General features: G+C 35.1%; 1 protein-coding gene across 4 annotated transcripts in view; it reads right to left on the reverse strand.

Annotated features, from left to right (window-relative positions):
- The window catches only part of RASA2 (RAS p21 protein activator 2), a 126932-nt gene that overhangs the window by 23830 nt on the left and 85382 nt on the right, over positions 1 to 17720 (reverse strand). For all 4 annotated transcript variants that reach the window (XM_051983358.1, XM_051983360.1, XM_051983357.1 and 1 more), the window contains exons 10-15: positions 12426 to 12582; positions 10819 to 10967; positions 9119 to 9233; positions 7752 to 7826; positions 6761 to 6884; positions 4256 to 4362 (exon numbers count right to left, since the gene is read on the reverse strand). In XM_051983358.1, the coding sequence (XP_051839318.1) occupies positions 4256 to 4362; positions 6761 to 6884; positions 7752 to 7826; positions 9119 to 9233; positions 10819 to 10967; positions 12426 to 12582 (727 nt within the window). The remainder of the gene's footprint in view (positions 1 to 4255; positions 4363 to 6760; positions 6885 to 7751; positions 7827 to 9118; positions 9234 to 10818; positions 10968 to 12425; positions 12583 to 17720) is intronic.

Consider the following 17720-nt stretch of genomic DNA (forward strand, 5'->3'; position numbering starts at 1 on the left):
GTAGTAAAATGAAAAAGAAATGAGGCGTGGAGTCAGAAGGCCTCGCTAGCACTAGTAGGTGCTGTCAACCTCCATTTTATCATCTGTAAAATAGAGATATACTATTTAAACTATGAACCTGTCAGGGTTATTGGGAAGAAAAAGTGGATGAGAAAACCATCATGTAAATTGTATAATGGCATAAAAATGTGAGCACAGAAGGCTGGAATATTTCGGGTCCTGGTTGGCAATCCTCTCATTTATTTCTTGATCATTTTTAGTTAACTACATTCCTCACATTGTTTGCTTTACACCATTTTGATGCTGGTCCACTCAAAAGATTATCTACTTCCTACTTTATTAAAAAGATTGATCACATTTGATGTGAGCTTCCTTATAAATCTTTCATTTCCCTTCAAAATAATTTCTTTCTCCCTCAAATGAAAAAGCATGCCCTCCTTTTTGTTAACTCCATCCATGTCCCCAAATCATGAGACAATTTTATCTGTTTTCTCCACTATCTAGATATAGTTTCTGCTTTTCTTTAGTTGAATTGCTTGCTTCCTCTTGACTCCCCTGAGCCATTCAAAATAAAAATGACAATTTTTAAATTTAGTTTTACCACCAAATTTCTCAAGAATAGTTTATTATATTAACTTTCTTGATTTCCTTAAAACCCCATCACTCCTCAGTTCCCAATAATATAGCTTTTACCACCCAATATTTTCTTGAAACTGATCTTTCAAAAGTCACCAATGATCTCTTAATCAAGAAATTCAATGGCCTATTCTCATTTCTTATTTTTTCTAACCTCTCTGCAACCTGCATCATATTAGTGATGATGTCATCATTGAGACTTCTTCTCTGGTTTTTCTTAATAGCTCATAGCTCTTAAATGGCGGTCAAACACTTCCATTTGGATATCCCCCTACCATCAAGATCTAAATGGCCTATATACCTTTTTCTTCCTCTTCTCTCCCAACCCAAAGGAATGAAATCTTGTGGCTGAAGCCTCAGTGAAAATACTTTGTTCTGATCTTCTCTACTTTTCAGAGAAAACTCTGGCTTATAAACCCTCTTTTTTAAAAGAGTCATTCTTAACTTATTTCGAGTACTTTGCTCGGGCAGATCTAACTAAAATTTAATGCGTAACTGCATTTCTGAGAAAGTGGAAACTATATATTATACACAGAAACTTTTGATATTTTTGCCAAAGGATCACGCAACATGATTATAAACTAGAAAATTGCTGAAACTGTATCTGTTTCCAGCTGTGTCCTTTGTTGCCCTGACCTATTGGTGTGGTGTACCCGCCAGTCAGCAGGGACTCTCCCAACCCACAGAGGGGCCAGGTCCAGAGTACAGTGGGAATAGGGCCAAGGGTACATGAGAGGGTCACCTCAGTCTTGATCTAAGGTTTGGTCTATATTATACACCTTCTCCATTAGAATCAAAGTAGAAGCAACATCTGGTCAACACCTTTGTTTTCTCATGAAAAATATAAAATAGAGATAATAAACAGAATAGACATAGGGATATAACTCAGAGGAGAATAAACACAAACTAAACACAGAAATTTAGGTTCATTCTCTAATGAAATACCAAGGCTGAATACAGAATAAAAAGGGCAGCTGTCTGTGTCTGGGTGCTCTTCTATAAACTGTGCCAGCAGTTACTACATCCACTGTGAAGATCCTCAAGTCCATGCCTCAGGCCTCCTCCTTTGTTTTTAGGAGTTAAGAAGGCCTTCCCTTTGGCCCTAGCTAAGTCTTATACTGTACTTGGGGTCCTGACCTCATTCTGCTCCATTCCTGATTACTGATTTTCAACCTTGCTCTCTTGCATTCTAAAAAAGCTGTCATCCTACCAAGCAGGTAGGATCCTTTGTTTCTTAACTCTCACCTTCCCTTCAATGCCAAACTTATCAGAAGAGCAGCTGAATCTTGCTGCTTTTACTTCAGTAACAACTCAGTCTCAAAGCTCCTGTTACCTAATTTCAGTCTCTCATCACACTTGAAACTACTCTCTGAACTCGCCAATAAAGACTTCAGCGTTCAGGTTCCAACATCCCTCCTCCCTCCCTGGCTCTTCCTTCTCAGGTCTTTGTTGGTTGTGCTTCCTTCCTCAGACTCTACTCAATCTCTCAAATACATATGTATCACATACAGACACACAGATACAGAGCTTTGGCAATTTGCTTTCTCTGACTACATCAGTTAGCATTTTTATAACTTTAGAGATGACTCCAAAAGCTCTTGATATAGCCTTAATTTTTTCAGTGAACTCTTGTTACAAATTGCTTTGTGGGAAACCTTTGCCTGGCCAGTTTCTCAAATTTAAACTATCCAAAGATGAATTATTTTCCTCAAATAATCTTATTGGACGTGGCTTTCTTCAACAATGAGGTGATTCAAACTAGTTCAAACTGTTCAGCAATGAAGAGAATCAGCTACACCCAGAGAGAGAACTATGGGAAATGAGTGTGGACCACAACATAGCATCTCTTCTCCTTGTTGCTTGCATTTTTGTTTTCCCTCTCAGGTTTTTTTTTAACTTTCTTTCTAGATCCGATTTTTCTTGTACAGCAAGATAAGTGTATAAATATATATACGTATATTGTATTTAATATATACTTTAACATATTTAACATGTATTGAATTACTTGCCACTAGGAGAGAGGGGAGAAGGACGGGAAAAGTTGGAACAGAAGATTTTGCAAGGGTCAATGTTGAAAAACTAGCCATGCATATGTTTTGGAAATAAAAAGCTATAATAAAAAACAAATAAACAAAAAAACCCACCTGTCTTATTCCTAACTTCCTATTTCTCCTAAAGGCATTAGGAGAAATACCTGTAGCACCTTTAGCTCTTCTTTCTCCCCAATGCCAATCACCCATTCCAGGTCCAATCAGCTACCACATCTATCTATTCCAAATTTATAAATACTTTGTACATGTATCTTCTCCTCTGCATTCACATTGTTACCATTATTAAAATGGTCTCTTATTAGTTTTTGCCGATGGTGCCTATTCCTCATACAAGTACAAAAGTGCCTAGGTTCCTAATATAGAAGCCCCACTCTATCATTCTTTAACTAAATAACCTTCCATGGTTTCTCACTGTACATAAAATAAAACAAAGAGTCCTTAATTTGGCATTCAAAGTCCTCTACAATCTAACTTTGAGCTACCTTTTTAGCAATATTTCACTCTACTCATCTTCATGCACATGGCTTTGTAGTTAAGTTGGACAATTCACTATTCCTCAATTTTATCTTGTTTTCTACTACCTCCTGTGGGCTGTCCATATTGAATGTTTAGTGGTATAATGTTCTTCTTCTTTCAAAGCCCAATCCAGCTGCCAATTTCTCCATGAAATCTTTTCTGATATCCCATTGAAAATGATCTGTCCCCCATCAAATTTCCATATGGCATTTTGAATCTCTCCTTTTCCCTCCTGCATGCACGGATACACACACACACACACACACACACACACACACACACACACACACACACACACACACATTTAAAAACCTTGCCTTGTATTTTTATGTACCTATGTCTTACCTTACTAATACTGTAAGCATTTTGGAGAGAGACCTTCATTTTTCACTTTTATGTCCCTGATAGCTAATACCTTAATGAAGGTGTAAAAATAAAATCTGCTGGATCCTAGTAAATTACATGTAAATTAGCAAAGAGCGGAAATAGGTTGTGTTACGTAAGGAATAAAAACATACAGGAGCTAATGTAAATGGAAATTAGGTATGAGGAAGTTAAATATTTAAATCATGTAGTAGCCTGACATCATAGCTTTAGGTAATTAAACATGGTGTTAACATTATATCAGACAAACAAAATTATACTTTTTAAAAACATAAAGGAGCTAATTTCTTATGGTTTAAGAAAAGCCTTATTTATATATGACCTGTTCATTTGTTTATCATATTTTTGCATTTATTCACTTGAGGTAAAATTCTAAGAATCCAGTTCCATGATAAAAAATATGAAAGAAGAATTGAAAGCTAAAATTTATAACAAGAAGGTTCCAAAATTTTCAATAGTTTTAGGTCCCATCTCCTTAAAAATATCTATAAACAAAAGAAAAAAAGAAAATAGTCTGCTTTTTACTGAATAGCTAACATAGATATAGCAATATAAAAATAATGAACTGTCACAAAATACAACCAAAGAAATTAGTTCACTATTATTTCTCTTCACTCTAATGAATGTGAGTAAAAAAGGAGTAAAGTTTGAACAGAAGAAACACTTACTGGATGGTGAGGTCGTAAATGAAAAGTATGAGGTGACACTACGGCTACAGCAAAGAAACGAAGAAATACAAAGCTGCTGACGGCAGAATACTGTACATGAGGGTCATCTGCAGAGAAAAATGGTGACATGTGACAGTCATGAGGGCCAACAACGAGCAAATAACAGAGATGGCAAAATAACGAGATCCTGCGCAATCGTGCCGTGACCTATGCCCCTGAAGGTGGACCAAGAACGGGTGAAGTGACAAGGATGACTGCGAAGGTCAGCTTAAAGAAACAGAGAAAATCACTCAAAGCCAGATGAAAATCTTTCAGTGTTAGACTGAGTGGGAAAACGAAAACGCCAGGCTGGTAATAAGGCTCCAGGCCTGTGTCAGTGTGAGAAATAGCTGAAATGGATCCTGGAAACGAGACCGAACAGTAAGCAGCATCTAGCACTGCCTAGTGGCAGGCCCAGGCTACGCCGGATAATAAAGGCCACCAGTCAGTGACTACATGCCGATACACTTGTGTTCCACGGGTCTGACTGGACCAGCCTGGTCCAGAGGACCTTGAATACTAAGGTCTGGGTATTTAATATAAAATCCAAAAGAGACTAACTAATACTTCATCTATTTGGGTATCTTTCTAGGATTATTCACATGCAGGTACCTTTGAAAAATAATTATTAAAGACAGCAAAGCTTTCCCATAATATCTGGTTGTAGAAATATACCTCTGTAGGAACCTATAGGCGCAAACAGCTATGGCCATCTATGCTGGTCATGCATGCTAATTTTTAAATAGACATTTCTGTTAGAACAGGCAGATATATAAAAGCAGGTATATCAATTCAAATGAAATACTGAAATTATTACAATACCATAAGTTACAATCAGGGAACAACACCTAATTTTGACATTTGTAAATTTTTAAAAGCAAAACCTTCAGGAAGTAGCAGCTGCTCTTGCCAGATCACAGCATGTTGGTAATAAAGTTTATTTCAAATTGTAAGGTATGAATAGAGTTCTCTAGTGATATTAAAAAAAGAATGAGTTATTATTAATATGAAAACATTGCCTTTAAAAAACATGAACTAAGTTTTGACTCTGAGAAGACAGCTAGCTATCCTGGGTGAATGGGAGAAGAAATAATCAAAATCTATTGGGACAAGACTTAGGACACACTTTTTTTCTAGAGAGCTTTCTGAGGTGGATTACAAATTAAAAACAAAAGCCCTGGCTACTGGAAGACAGAGAAAAGTACAGGGGAAGGTTAATTCCCAGATACTTTTGAAAATGACAATTTTAGACAAGTCATAACTTCAGCTGAACAATGACTTGTAAATTTATGACACAGGCAAATGAAAGATGGCCCCTTCTAACTCTCAAATTCTATACAAGGATTGTTTTATTCCTTTTATCCATATCCTCAGTGCCTGACTGAAGAAGACTGAAATTATAAGAGATTTTATGAGATTTCAGTACTGTATAGAAACACAATGTCAGCCAATGGATATATTAAGCACAGATTTGTGTCAGACATTGTGCTAAATCCTGGAGACACAAAGAAAGGCAAAAAAAAAAAAAAAAAAAAAAAAAAAAAAATTCTGGCTCTCCAAAAGTTCACAGTCTAATGGAAAGACAAGTCAGCATCTATGCACAAATGACATCTGAACAGGGTAAACTGAGTAGAGTCTCAGAGTAGAGGTACTAAAATTAAGGAGGACAGAGGAAGAATTATTGCAGAAGATGGGACTTTAGCTGAGACCTGAGGAAAGCCACAAGGTAGAGATAGGGAAAACATTAAAAGAAAATCCAAAATGACAATAAAAATACACTGATGAAAGGTTTCACTTCCTAAAACTACTTAAAAATACTAAAGCCCTGAGTACAAGTGTATGATTGTTTCTCAACTCAGCTCAATAATACTAGGAAAAACCCAACTCCCACTGACTCAAAGGAAAAAAAGGAAAAAAAGGGTGGCAACTATTCTGCAAAGAATTCTCATCAGTTCTCTTCAGCAGACTTGTCAGTAGCTGGCAGAAGTGCACCCATTAATCTCTTTTCTATCTTTGCAGAGGACAAATGTCCTAGTTATTTTTGTGGTTTTCCCTTACTTCTCTCCTGAAGCTGCTGTCTAGACATGCTGACAAAGCCCACTTCTTAAGGCTGTCATGAAACAAAATGGATAATTGAATTTAAAGGACTACATATTGTTTTTGTCACAAGGTAGAATGGTTTGCAAATTGAATACCCAATGGTACCTGAGGCACCTTCATACTTTTTAGAGAGACTAGGGGCCATGATTTTGTTGGTGTCAGCAACTTCAACTGATGACTCTCCTTCTACCAATGCAGAACGGCATCTTTTTGAAAATACCTAGTGTGGTGAGGAGGTTTTTCTCTCTCCTGGCTGTTTGAGGTAGACCTGGGCCTAGGACTTTTAAAATTAAACACCATGCATAGAATGCAATGGGAATGCCTGACAAAGACAAAACTAAGTGATTTGGCAATAGATGTACTTACTAGGAAATTTCTGAGCAGCCATATGTCTCAGCGAATAGAACACATCACACATGACAGTGGGGCAGCTCATATTGGACTGTATAATCATACTGAATAATTTTTCTACGTAGTATCGCAGATTCTCCTATAAGAGTAAAATAACACTTTAAACATCATATAAATTCAACAAGGTTTTTCCTTTCCCATATTTTGCTTGTGAAACATGGTTATAGAGAACATAGTTACTACAAAAGTCCTGGAGAGTATTAAGAATATGTTGCTAGCACAGCAATTCTTAATAATTCTTAAATAACTAATGACAGTTCCTCACTGCTGTAAGTTAAGTTGTCATCAGCTCTGAGTATATAATGACAGAAACTTGTGTATGCTTTAATTCTTTGATTCAGTTTACCTTCTTGACCACATATAGGAATAATAAACTATTTATTTCAAAGGAGGATGATTACCTCTGAGAAATAGAGAGCTTAACAGTTTTAAAATACTGCCAAAAGTGCATTTGCATTTTGTAAATTCATTCAGTCATTCATTCAGAACAATGATTTAGTTCATGAGTTGTTTGAAGGAGTTAAAAGGCCAAATACTGAAGCAAAAATAGATGGACCAAAGCTGGTGGGAAACAAGTGGAGCTAAAGAATCTCAAAGGTGAGGGACAGAATCTGTTCATGAATAATGGTGGTAAAGACTATTCAAACCATAACTTTAGGTCATGAATAAATGTGTTTTATCAGATTGGTGACAGAATTAGCTTTTAAGAAATGAAGTTCTTCAAGTATGTGTTGATCACTCTGATCACAAACTCTGAACATAAGGACAGCCTCAATTTGATACTACTGATGCTCAAATTTAAAAGAACAAACTAAAAATAAAAAAACTAGTAATGAGGAAAAAAATACTATGTTTAGAAGTCTTATAATTATGTAGCTGGGAAATAGATTTAATCTTAAGTACTTAATATATAGCCTTTATAAAGGCTTATGAAATAAAAGTTTACCTTATTACTTTCTACATTATCCCCTTCTTTCAATCTGATGGGGTCAATTTCACAGGATTTTGAGGATTCACATATCTGAAAAGAAAATTATTTTGAATTACTTTATTTTCTTTCTACATTTCTAGAGAATTATGCAAAAAATATATTTCTGGCATGTTTGGGGAAAGAGAGAAGTCATAAGAAGCACAAAGTTTAAATACAATAAGGTTCCAAAAGGACATCATTTATTGAAGAAAACTAGAAAGCCCAAGGCATTTCCCAAGAAGTTAACCTTGTTCCTTTAAAAGTCAATGGACTGATTCTTTTTGTACAGCAAAATAATGGTTTGGACATGTATACTTATTTTGTATTTAATTTATACTTTAACATATTTAACATGTATTGATCATCCTGCCATCTGGGGAGGGAGTGGGGGGAAGGAAGGGAAAAATTGGAACAAAAGGTTTGGCAATTGTCAATGCTGTAAAATTACCCATGCATATAATTTGTAAATAAAAAGCTATTAAAGAAAGAAAGAAAGAAAGAAAAAAAAATTGTTACAATTTAAAAAGAAAAGAAAAAAAAGTCAATGGACTTCTCAGTATAAGGACACTAATGACACAGATCAGTCCTTGTGAGATGTCACAGTCTAAAAAAAAAAATCACCACCTAGCATCGTCCTTATTATTGATAAGCCTCTTAAAAGTGAGTTGGACTAATGGGATACAGGGATTATAGTAGCTTTAAAGTTGGGAGAAATGATTCAAATCTTAGTTTTGCCACCCCCTATGCAGGCCTCCTGATATATAAAATGAAGGGGTTGAATTAAACATCCTCTAGTGACAAACACAATCAGGTGTTGGACTTATGCTCAAGGCTTTCTAGCAGTCATCAAAATATCTAAAGGACTCCCAGGTAGAAGTGAGATCAGGTTCTCTCTGCTTAATCCCAAAAGGCAGAACAAGCAGCAATGAATACACAGGAGCTTCTGGGAGAGCAATTCCAGCTCCAGATAAGAGTAAACTCCTCAGTGATCAGAACTTGAGAAGGAACCTGGTTTCTTGTCAGGAGAAGGCTCAGTCAAGGCTGGAGGATTCCTTGTTGGGACACTGTAGAGGCGATTCCTAGTCGGATAGAGGTGTGTGAGATGAAAAAGCTTCTGAGATACCTTTCAGTCCTAAGAAGCTACGGTTATGAAAGGGCCCATTGGTTCCAACACCAAAAACCCATATACCACAAGGGAGTATCAGAACAGAACTGTTATGGGGATTTAAGTAAAATACTAGTGAAGTGAGCTTTCTGAATTCCTTCTCTGTGGTCAATATGTCACTTAATCAAGAGATTCTTAAAAGTTCACAGACTACAATTATTGGTAGTTAGCATGATACCTCATCAAGAATAGGTTTTAATGTCACTTTCAGGTAGTGCCTTCCCACTATTTTCATCATCTCATCCAGACATCGAGTAGCCAAGGAATTTCCTCTAAAAATTGTGTTTGCATCTCTGGAATAAAAATGTATCCAAGTTAATATCAACTTTAGTAAACAAATTATCTAACATTATACATATTTTAAAAGTCATATAACCAATATGAAAAACTTATACCAAATGAATAAAAATATACTTTTTAGGTTTTTAATGTTTTAAGGCTCTCTGATTTTGTTATTGTGAGTGCATCTATAATTTTCTATAGATACAGAATGCAAAACCCTTTATAATTTTTATAGCGTGCTTTTGAGGGCTGTTCCTGCTGAAAATTTATCATCGTAAGCTCTTTGTCACCAGGCTCACCCAAACTTGAGTTTTTGCCAATTTAGTAGCACTTTACTAAAACTTTTGCCACTCCACTATAATCAATGAATAAATGAATGAATGAATGAAGAAACATTTTCTGTGTAACCTTTTAGAACCAAGAGTTGCCACTATCTTTCCAATCTCCCAGGTTTATTACTTCCATATTTTTTTTGCCTCTTCCCTTTTCATTCATTCTACACATCCATTAAATTGCCAAATGTTATTTCTAACATCATAACACTACTCACACTTGACTATTCTCTCTATTCAAATAGCTACCTAACTAGTTCAGATTCTCATTACCTTTCAAATGAATAGCTTCTTGATCTCTCCAATTTACATGCATCCCCAGTCCAATCCACCCTCTCTACAAAAAGCAGGTCTGACCATGTTCCTTTCTCTAATAATTAAAATCTAGTGGCTCCCAAATGCCATGAGGATGAAGTATCAGATATTGACTCTATGGCTTTTAGAGCCCTTTACAATCTGGCCTCAATCTTTCTTGCTGTTCTAAAAACATATGCCATGCAATTTCTCATCTCTAGGGCCAAAAGTATTAGCCATTCCCCCTGCTGGAAATGCATTCCTTTATCTCTTCTTCATCTATTTCTTTCAAAATTCTGTTCAAATACTATCTTTTACATTAAGTCTTTCCTAATTCTCAGTTCTAAAGCTCCCAATATTCCACCCAATTATCTCCTATTTATTCTGTTCATACTTATTTATATATATGTTGTCTCTTTTAAGACAATGCAAACTCCCTAAACTTTATTTTTATTTTTGTAAAACATATAGCACAATGCCTGGCACCTAGTAGTAGTTTAAGAAATACCTTTTAAGTAAATATTGATGAGATATTGAACTACAACTTTATGGTAGGTGCTTCTTATACTTTTTCCAAAATGTAAATATGTAATATTTAAAAAAGTCAATACAACCAAACATTAAGATATTATATTAACATTCAGTTATTAGGGAACAACAAAAAAGGTGGATTTTATATGGAATATATTAAGATTTAGCGGTAAAAAAAAAATAGGGCAATATTAGTTTTTGTTAAGATAGATGGAAGTGTTTTTTTCTTAATAAGATAAGCCTAGAGCTTAGTCAAAATAACAACAATTGAACAACAACAACAAAAAAAAAAGACTGAGTAATTTATTTTGTTATTGTCTGTAGCTGCTAACTACAGCAGAACAAACCAAAGAAAATAACTTTGTGAAAGGTAGATTGCCAGGATCAAGTATATTGATAATTAATAGCTATCAATAATTGAAAAAAGTAAAGCACTTACTGTGTATCCTTCAAGTCTAATTCGGCCACTGCCGTGGCAAAAGGAACAAATTTATTGTGGTGCAGCAGCAGTCGGACAAGAGGCAAAACAGCATCGTATTTATCTCGACAAACTTCACCCAGAATGTAAGCAGCTGAGGAAGAGATAGGCTAGAACAGAACAGTGAAAAAAAAACAATAAAAAATACAGCAAAAAGAAATTGTAATGGTTGCAGGAAAAAATCCTCAAAACTAATACTCATTTTTATATACTAATCACAAAATCAAAGAAGCAAAAAAAGAAATGGAAATTGCATTCTAAACAATTACAAAATATTTAAAATTTCTGGGGAATCCGTCAAAATCAAAGCATACAAAAGAAAAAGATTCAAGTACAAAGGGCTCATTAAAGAAATAAAGAAGAACTTAAATTAAACTTTATTAATGAGCACACTATAAAAAATTAGAGGAAAAGTAGATCATATGCCTCTCAAGGTATGAGTTGAAGACATATTTGAAAGATAACATTACATTTAGGATAAGAAGGAAAATAGTTGGAGAGGAAAAAAAATCTTTGTCATAAATCTCTTTGATAAAGGTTTAGTATCCATGAAAAAAATTAAGAAATACAAATATGACTAACAGTCCTCTCCCAATAGATTCATGGTCAAAGAATATGAACAATTTCAAAAGAACTTGCAAAATATTCAGAATGTTCCAAATCACTAATAGTAAGAGGAAATATAAATCAAAACAACTCTGAGGTTTCAATTCACATTTTGCAAATTGCCAAAGATGACAAAAAAATTATACTTTGTCTAATACATTGTTGCTGGAGTTGCAAAATGGTATGACCATTTTGAAAAGAACTCTGGAATTATGCAAATAAAATTATTTTAAATGTTCATAACTCTGAACTACTGAATTAATTTTACTAGACTTATTCCCTAAGAAAACTATCCTAAGAAATTCCCCATAGACACTAATTTATAGCAGCATGTTTTGTGATAGCAAAAATCTGGACACAAAATTGATGTTTATCAATTGGAGAGTGGCTAAACAGCCCATGGTGCATGAATGTAATGGAATATTAATGTGCTATAAGACATGATCTACATGCATTGATGATGTGGCATAAAATAAGCAGAGCCAAGAAAACAATACATAGTTACTAAGACATGTAAATAGTAAGAAACATTTTCTGCCCCTCCCCCTCAAGTGAATATGACATGAAGATCAATCAGGAGTCGAATGAAGAATTAGGAGAGGAAGTTGGAAGTGGAAAGTTTACAAGTAATACACATTCCATATGTTTTGGGACTCTTAAAATTATATAACTTATGGTATGAACATTGGCTACAGTCCTAAAAATACTTATTTTATAAAAATAATTTGTCATTTCCTCCCCTTACTTCTTCCCCCCATTCAAACAAAGATATGCTGTTGGTCATTTATTATCATTGCATCTATTATCATAGACTTTGAATAAGCTTAAGTTGGGAGAACATGCAGCCTATTCTTAGGTCAATACTATATTTGAATATGCTTTATGTGTTTCAGATCACTTATTCAATATTTGTTAGCTATCTTTTCATGTTTAAACTTTAAAAAGAACTTTATTTAATGTACCTGAACATCTGGGGACTTTAGCAGCAAATTTCTCAAAGGACCATAGTACTTGGAAGGAAGCACATAGTCTTCTGTATAGCATATATATAATCTAAGTGATCCCAAGTCATCAGTTTTTGAGGACTTATTTCCATTATCTCTTGGCTGTAGTAAGTACCTAAAGTAAAGAGTACAAAATTAATTGGAAAAAATTTCATCTAAATGTAAGGTTAGAAAAATGTCATCATTATGTTAATTATGAAACTTTCTTTATATTGTTGCTTTCTAATATACTCATTGCTTTCTAATACACAGACAGGAGTAAAGGGCCTTGTTTAGGAAACTGAGGAAAGTCTTTAGTTGGGTACAAAGATAAAGGTTTCAAACAATTTGATTAGCATGTAGTCCATTAGAAGAAAAGAAAGTGAAAGGCAACATACTTCTAAAATTCAATGCATAATATTAATATGTCTAATTTCTAAAAGAATGAACTTCAATTAAAAATAGCTAATAAAGTATACTTAAAGCATATTCAATCTGGGAAAACTCTGGATTTATATAAAATGATAAATTAAGAAGATATTTGTTTTAAAAGAGAATTTTGCTTAACAAAATGCCTTTAGAGTGAAACATCAAGTGGGAAACCATAAGTCTATATGCAAAATATATGATTTGTAAATAGCTTTTTAGAAATCACCTAATATATAAATATGCATTCAATTGTACAATATATATTCAAAAAAGAATGTTATAAACACCTAAGAAATCCAAGGTTTATATGGGAATCAGGAGATAGCTTTCCAGCATTAAACATAAAAATTTAGTAGTTATTCCTCCTCAAACTTTTTAATCAACACCACAGTTTTTATTACTTTAGAAAAATGGATGAGCTGATTATAAGACAGGCAGAGACAAAGGATAAGCTTTATTTTCTCATCTAAAAGTTGCAGCAGAAAAAATGTGGCAGCCCTTTTTGTAGTGGCAAGAAACTGGAAACTGAGTGGATGACCATCAGTTGGAGAATGGCTGAATAAATTATGGTGTATGAATGCAATGAATGGAATATTATTGTTCTGTAAGAAATGACCAAGAGGATGATTTCAGAGAGACCTGGAGAGATTTATATGAACTGATGCTAAGTAAAGTGAATAGAACCAGGAGAATATTGCACACAGAAAGAAGATTATACAATGATCAATTCTGATGGATGAGGCTCTCTTCAACAATGACATGATCCAGGTGAGTTCCAATGATATTGTGATGAAGAAAGCCATCTATACTCAAAGAGAAGACTGTGGGAACTGAGTGTGAATCTAGCATTTTCACTTTTTGTTGATTTTTTTGCTTGCACTTTTCTTTCTCATTTTTTTTCCTTTTTGATTTTGAGTTTTCTTGTGCAGCAAGATAACTGTATAAATATAAATATATTAGATTTAACATGTATTTTTACCATATTTAACATATACTACTTGCCATCTATAGTAGGGAATGGAAGGAATGGGAAGAATTGGAACACAAGATTTTGCAAGGGTTAATGTTGAAAAATTATCCATGCATATGTTTTGAAAATTAAAAAGCTTTAATAAAAAATTTAAAAAAATAAAAGTTGGAGCAGAAAGCAGTAAAAGTTAACAAAAGAAAATGATACTAATAAGTTTCAAGGCGGTCCTTGTTTCTTCCTGGTTTTGATTATCTTTTTGGGAGTTACAAGTCTTAGTTTGAAAAATACAGTTTTAAAACTATTAACAGTGAAACCACTAGGAACAAATATTTCAGCAGCCAAGTCCTCAGTACATATTGTTGTTTTGGATTGGGAAGATGAGATTCATGCTGTGCATGTTCACTGCTTTAGGTTCAAGAAGATCAGATGCGCTAGCAATTGCTTGTTGTTAAAGTATCAGAAGGAAGGAGGGGAGAGAGGAGAGAAATCACTTCTCGTTTAAGTGCTGATGAATTGTACACTCAAAAATTGGTTAAAAAAAAAAAAGTTATTGAGAGCTCACCAGAATTAGCTTTGCTGAGTAGATAATTTAGATAAAGCATGAATGATGTCACATAAATAAAATACATTCTAGAAGGGTCATGCCCAAATATCTGAAAATGTAGACCAGTGATTACATCCATTTAGGGAACTCCCAGGGAAGAAATTCCCTCTACGCATAGACTGGCAGCTGGATGCTCTGAACTTTGGATTCTCAGAGAAGTGAGTGGGACATGGTCCCACAGCCTGTATGTCACAAACAGACCTGAACTTGGACCCTCCTTAGTCTGGAGTCAGCTCTCAAGCCTTTCCACTGAAATAGCAAGCAGTCTCTCACTAAATATAGGACCACTGCAAAAAACTAACTAATGAAACATTTGAGACTAATGTGAACTACCAGTAGCATGAATTAGAGCTAAAAGAGGAAATCTGAATCTATCAATCATGAATGAAATCTATTATGAAAAGGAAAGTTATCTATCAAGTAAGTTGAATGAGATACGACATGATCAGACCTTAGGGGAAGTAAGTTGTGGTTACTTTAAATAGCTTTTAAATTAATGCCTTCATGTTTTATAATTTGAAACTTTAGGTAGACCCAAACAAGTTTCAGGCTTGAAAGCCTATAAACAGACTGTTTGGTACCAGAATAAGCTTTCCTGTAGTACTAGACCAATGGTCTGTCTCAGTCTAGCTGGCAAAATCTTATTGAACAATTAGTGTACCTTACATTATATAATGTTACATACATGATTTCTCTCTATATGTAAATGTCATAATCATGTCTCTTTTTTTTATATCACTGTGATATATATGAAGTCTTTTCTTCACAACAACTCCACATTAAATGGTGCTCCATGTATTACTGTTCTGATTTGATATCTGAGAACTGAGGCTGAAGATTTCAGTCTTTGCTTAGGGTCATTGGCTTTTTAAAGGTCTGGCAGCATTCCCTAATTCCAAGGTTAGCTTTTCATCCCCTCCCTCCCTTGCTACATATTATTATATCCTAGTCCCAACCTGGGATTTAGGTGCACTTTCCCTCTCTTCCACCCCCCTGAAGAACTGAGAAAATTTTCTCACTAGTCAGTTTGAAACAGTCATACTTAGCTCCAATACACAGTATAACAGGGAAGGGTCGGACAGAGGTGGGATGGGGCGTAGGGGGGCTGGAGGTTTAATATCCTGCTGATAGAAATGCCCAGCAGCAGTTTTTGGTTTTTACTACTGTTTCCTTTTACGGGCTCCAGAGATGGGACTACCTGGCTACCTCTGGCTACTGACCAGTTTCCTTCCTTAGTCTGCCTTGAAACAGAATGCATTCTCTTAGCATCTCTCTGAAATTTCTCTCCCTGAATAAGTACAAAGTTCCTTTGAGAGTTTTGTGGTTGTTTTACTGCTATTAACAAAAGAGGAACAGAAATAAAATGGTCTCTTCCCTACTTTTATATAGCATCAGGAGGCTCTATAAAGGACCTGAGAAGCCATCAAATCCAACTTCCTCATTTAAAAGATGAAGAACCAAAGGCTCAGTGAGTCAAGCGACTTCTAAGATCACCAGGACATTTGAGAATAATCTCTTTCAAGCCCCATGACTCCAAATCTCCCTTTTCCTTTGAGGCATTTATTTTTTGTTGTTCAGTCATTTCAGTAATAATTGACTCTTTATGATCCCATTTGGGGTTTTTTTGGCCACTTTCTTCTCCTGTTTTTTTTTACAGATGAGGAAACTGAGGCAGACAGGCTAAAGTGGCTCACCCAGCTAGGAAGCGTCTGAGCTCACTCTGGAACTCGGGAAGGCAAGTCTTCCCAACTCCAGGCCTGGCCTTCTACATATTAAGATGCTAGCTAGTTGCCTCCGGGTTTGTTCCTTCCCCCTTTCTTCCACTTTGGGCTACAGGACATAGTGCTGAAGGAGAATAAAGTAGATAAAAGAGGGGCATATATAGAGGCATCAGAATGACTCTGAGAGAAGGAAAGGAAGGGAGGGAAAACAGGGCTGACAACCTTAAGGTCACAGAAGGAACCTTCCCAGCCCAGCTTTGACTGACCCTGCAACAAAGAAATGAAGCGGCCAGTGCAGAGAGAAGAAAGTTCTGTAGCTTCTCTTGGCAAGAAAGGAAAGGGCCCACTTTGGAGAAATTCTTCTGCCTCTACACTAAATAATCAGAGACTTTATAAGGGATGACTAATAAGCCACTTGGTTTTTCATAAGCTCTCGGGATGGAGTGAGTTTTTAATCAACCTTGATGGAAAGAGAAATCACTTTAATGTTCTGAAGCATTAAGTCTGTATGGTGCAAACTGAAGTAAAGAGGAGAAAAATAAAATACTTTAGGATTCAAACATTACAGAAGATGGAAAACCACAGGCTTAAAGTGGACTCATGAAAGCTAATTATTTGGCTGCCATTTCCTGCTTCTTAAAGGTTACCATTAATGGATTTGCATAAATGAGAGGAGATTTGCCACATTATCTAAGTTAAAGTTGAGAAAGGACAAGAAAATGAACTAAAATAAGACAAAGGTGATGTGACACAAAAGAAAAAAAGCAAATTAAACATACCCACTACTCAAAGCTTTCTTAAAAGGAGATGAAATCATGTTGCATTTCATTACAAATAGTTGAAAACATAAAGTATGTCAGTCATTAATGACAAACTTCTCAAAATGCCTTTTTAATTTTAACAAACTATCAAGCTATACTCATCAGTTTTGTTCTGCCTCTTTGTCCTTTATACACATAATCAACATACATATGCACAACTAATACACAATTAAGCTGACTTTAATTCCCCAAAGGGGAAACTTCTTTATATTCCACCCAGGGAATTCCACAGGCTAATAGACAGAGCTGGAGGGGACCGATCTGAGAGACTCTTGAATTCACACTTCTCATACAGTTAAGAAAATAGAGGCACAACGACATTAATTGGTTTAAGATCACAGAAGCATTAAGTGTGAGTTGAACGCTTGTCCTTTGACTCCAAATCTAGAGTTCTTTCCACTAGACTACAGTGCTACTCTGTCAGAGTAAGGGTACTTTAATGGATACTTCTATTCTTCGGGTTGTCTGGTTATATAAAGTCTTTTATCTTTATCAGAAGTGATTTCACATAAGATTTGATTAGTCTGGGTTCTGGGATGATATGTTCTATTCATAGTAAAGCACAGCACTATGGAAAGAGATTCAAATTCTCAGCTCAAATTCTATTCAGACATGTATAGACATGTATAGAATGATCTAAATACTTAATTCATCTTCTAGCAGGTGATAAGAATGTGTTCTGGTTCTAGCTATACTATACTTGGGCAACCTCACCTTACTTGTCTGAAC

This window comes from Antechinus flavipes, chromosome 3 (assembly GCF_016432865.1).
Source record: "Antechinus flavipes isolate AdamAnt ecotype Samford, QLD, Australia chromosome 3, AdamAnt_v2, whole genome shotgun sequence".
Taxonomy (NCBI): domain Eukaryota; kingdom Metazoa; phylum Chordata; class Mammalia; order Dasyuromorphia; family Dasyuridae; genus Antechinus; species Antechinus flavipes.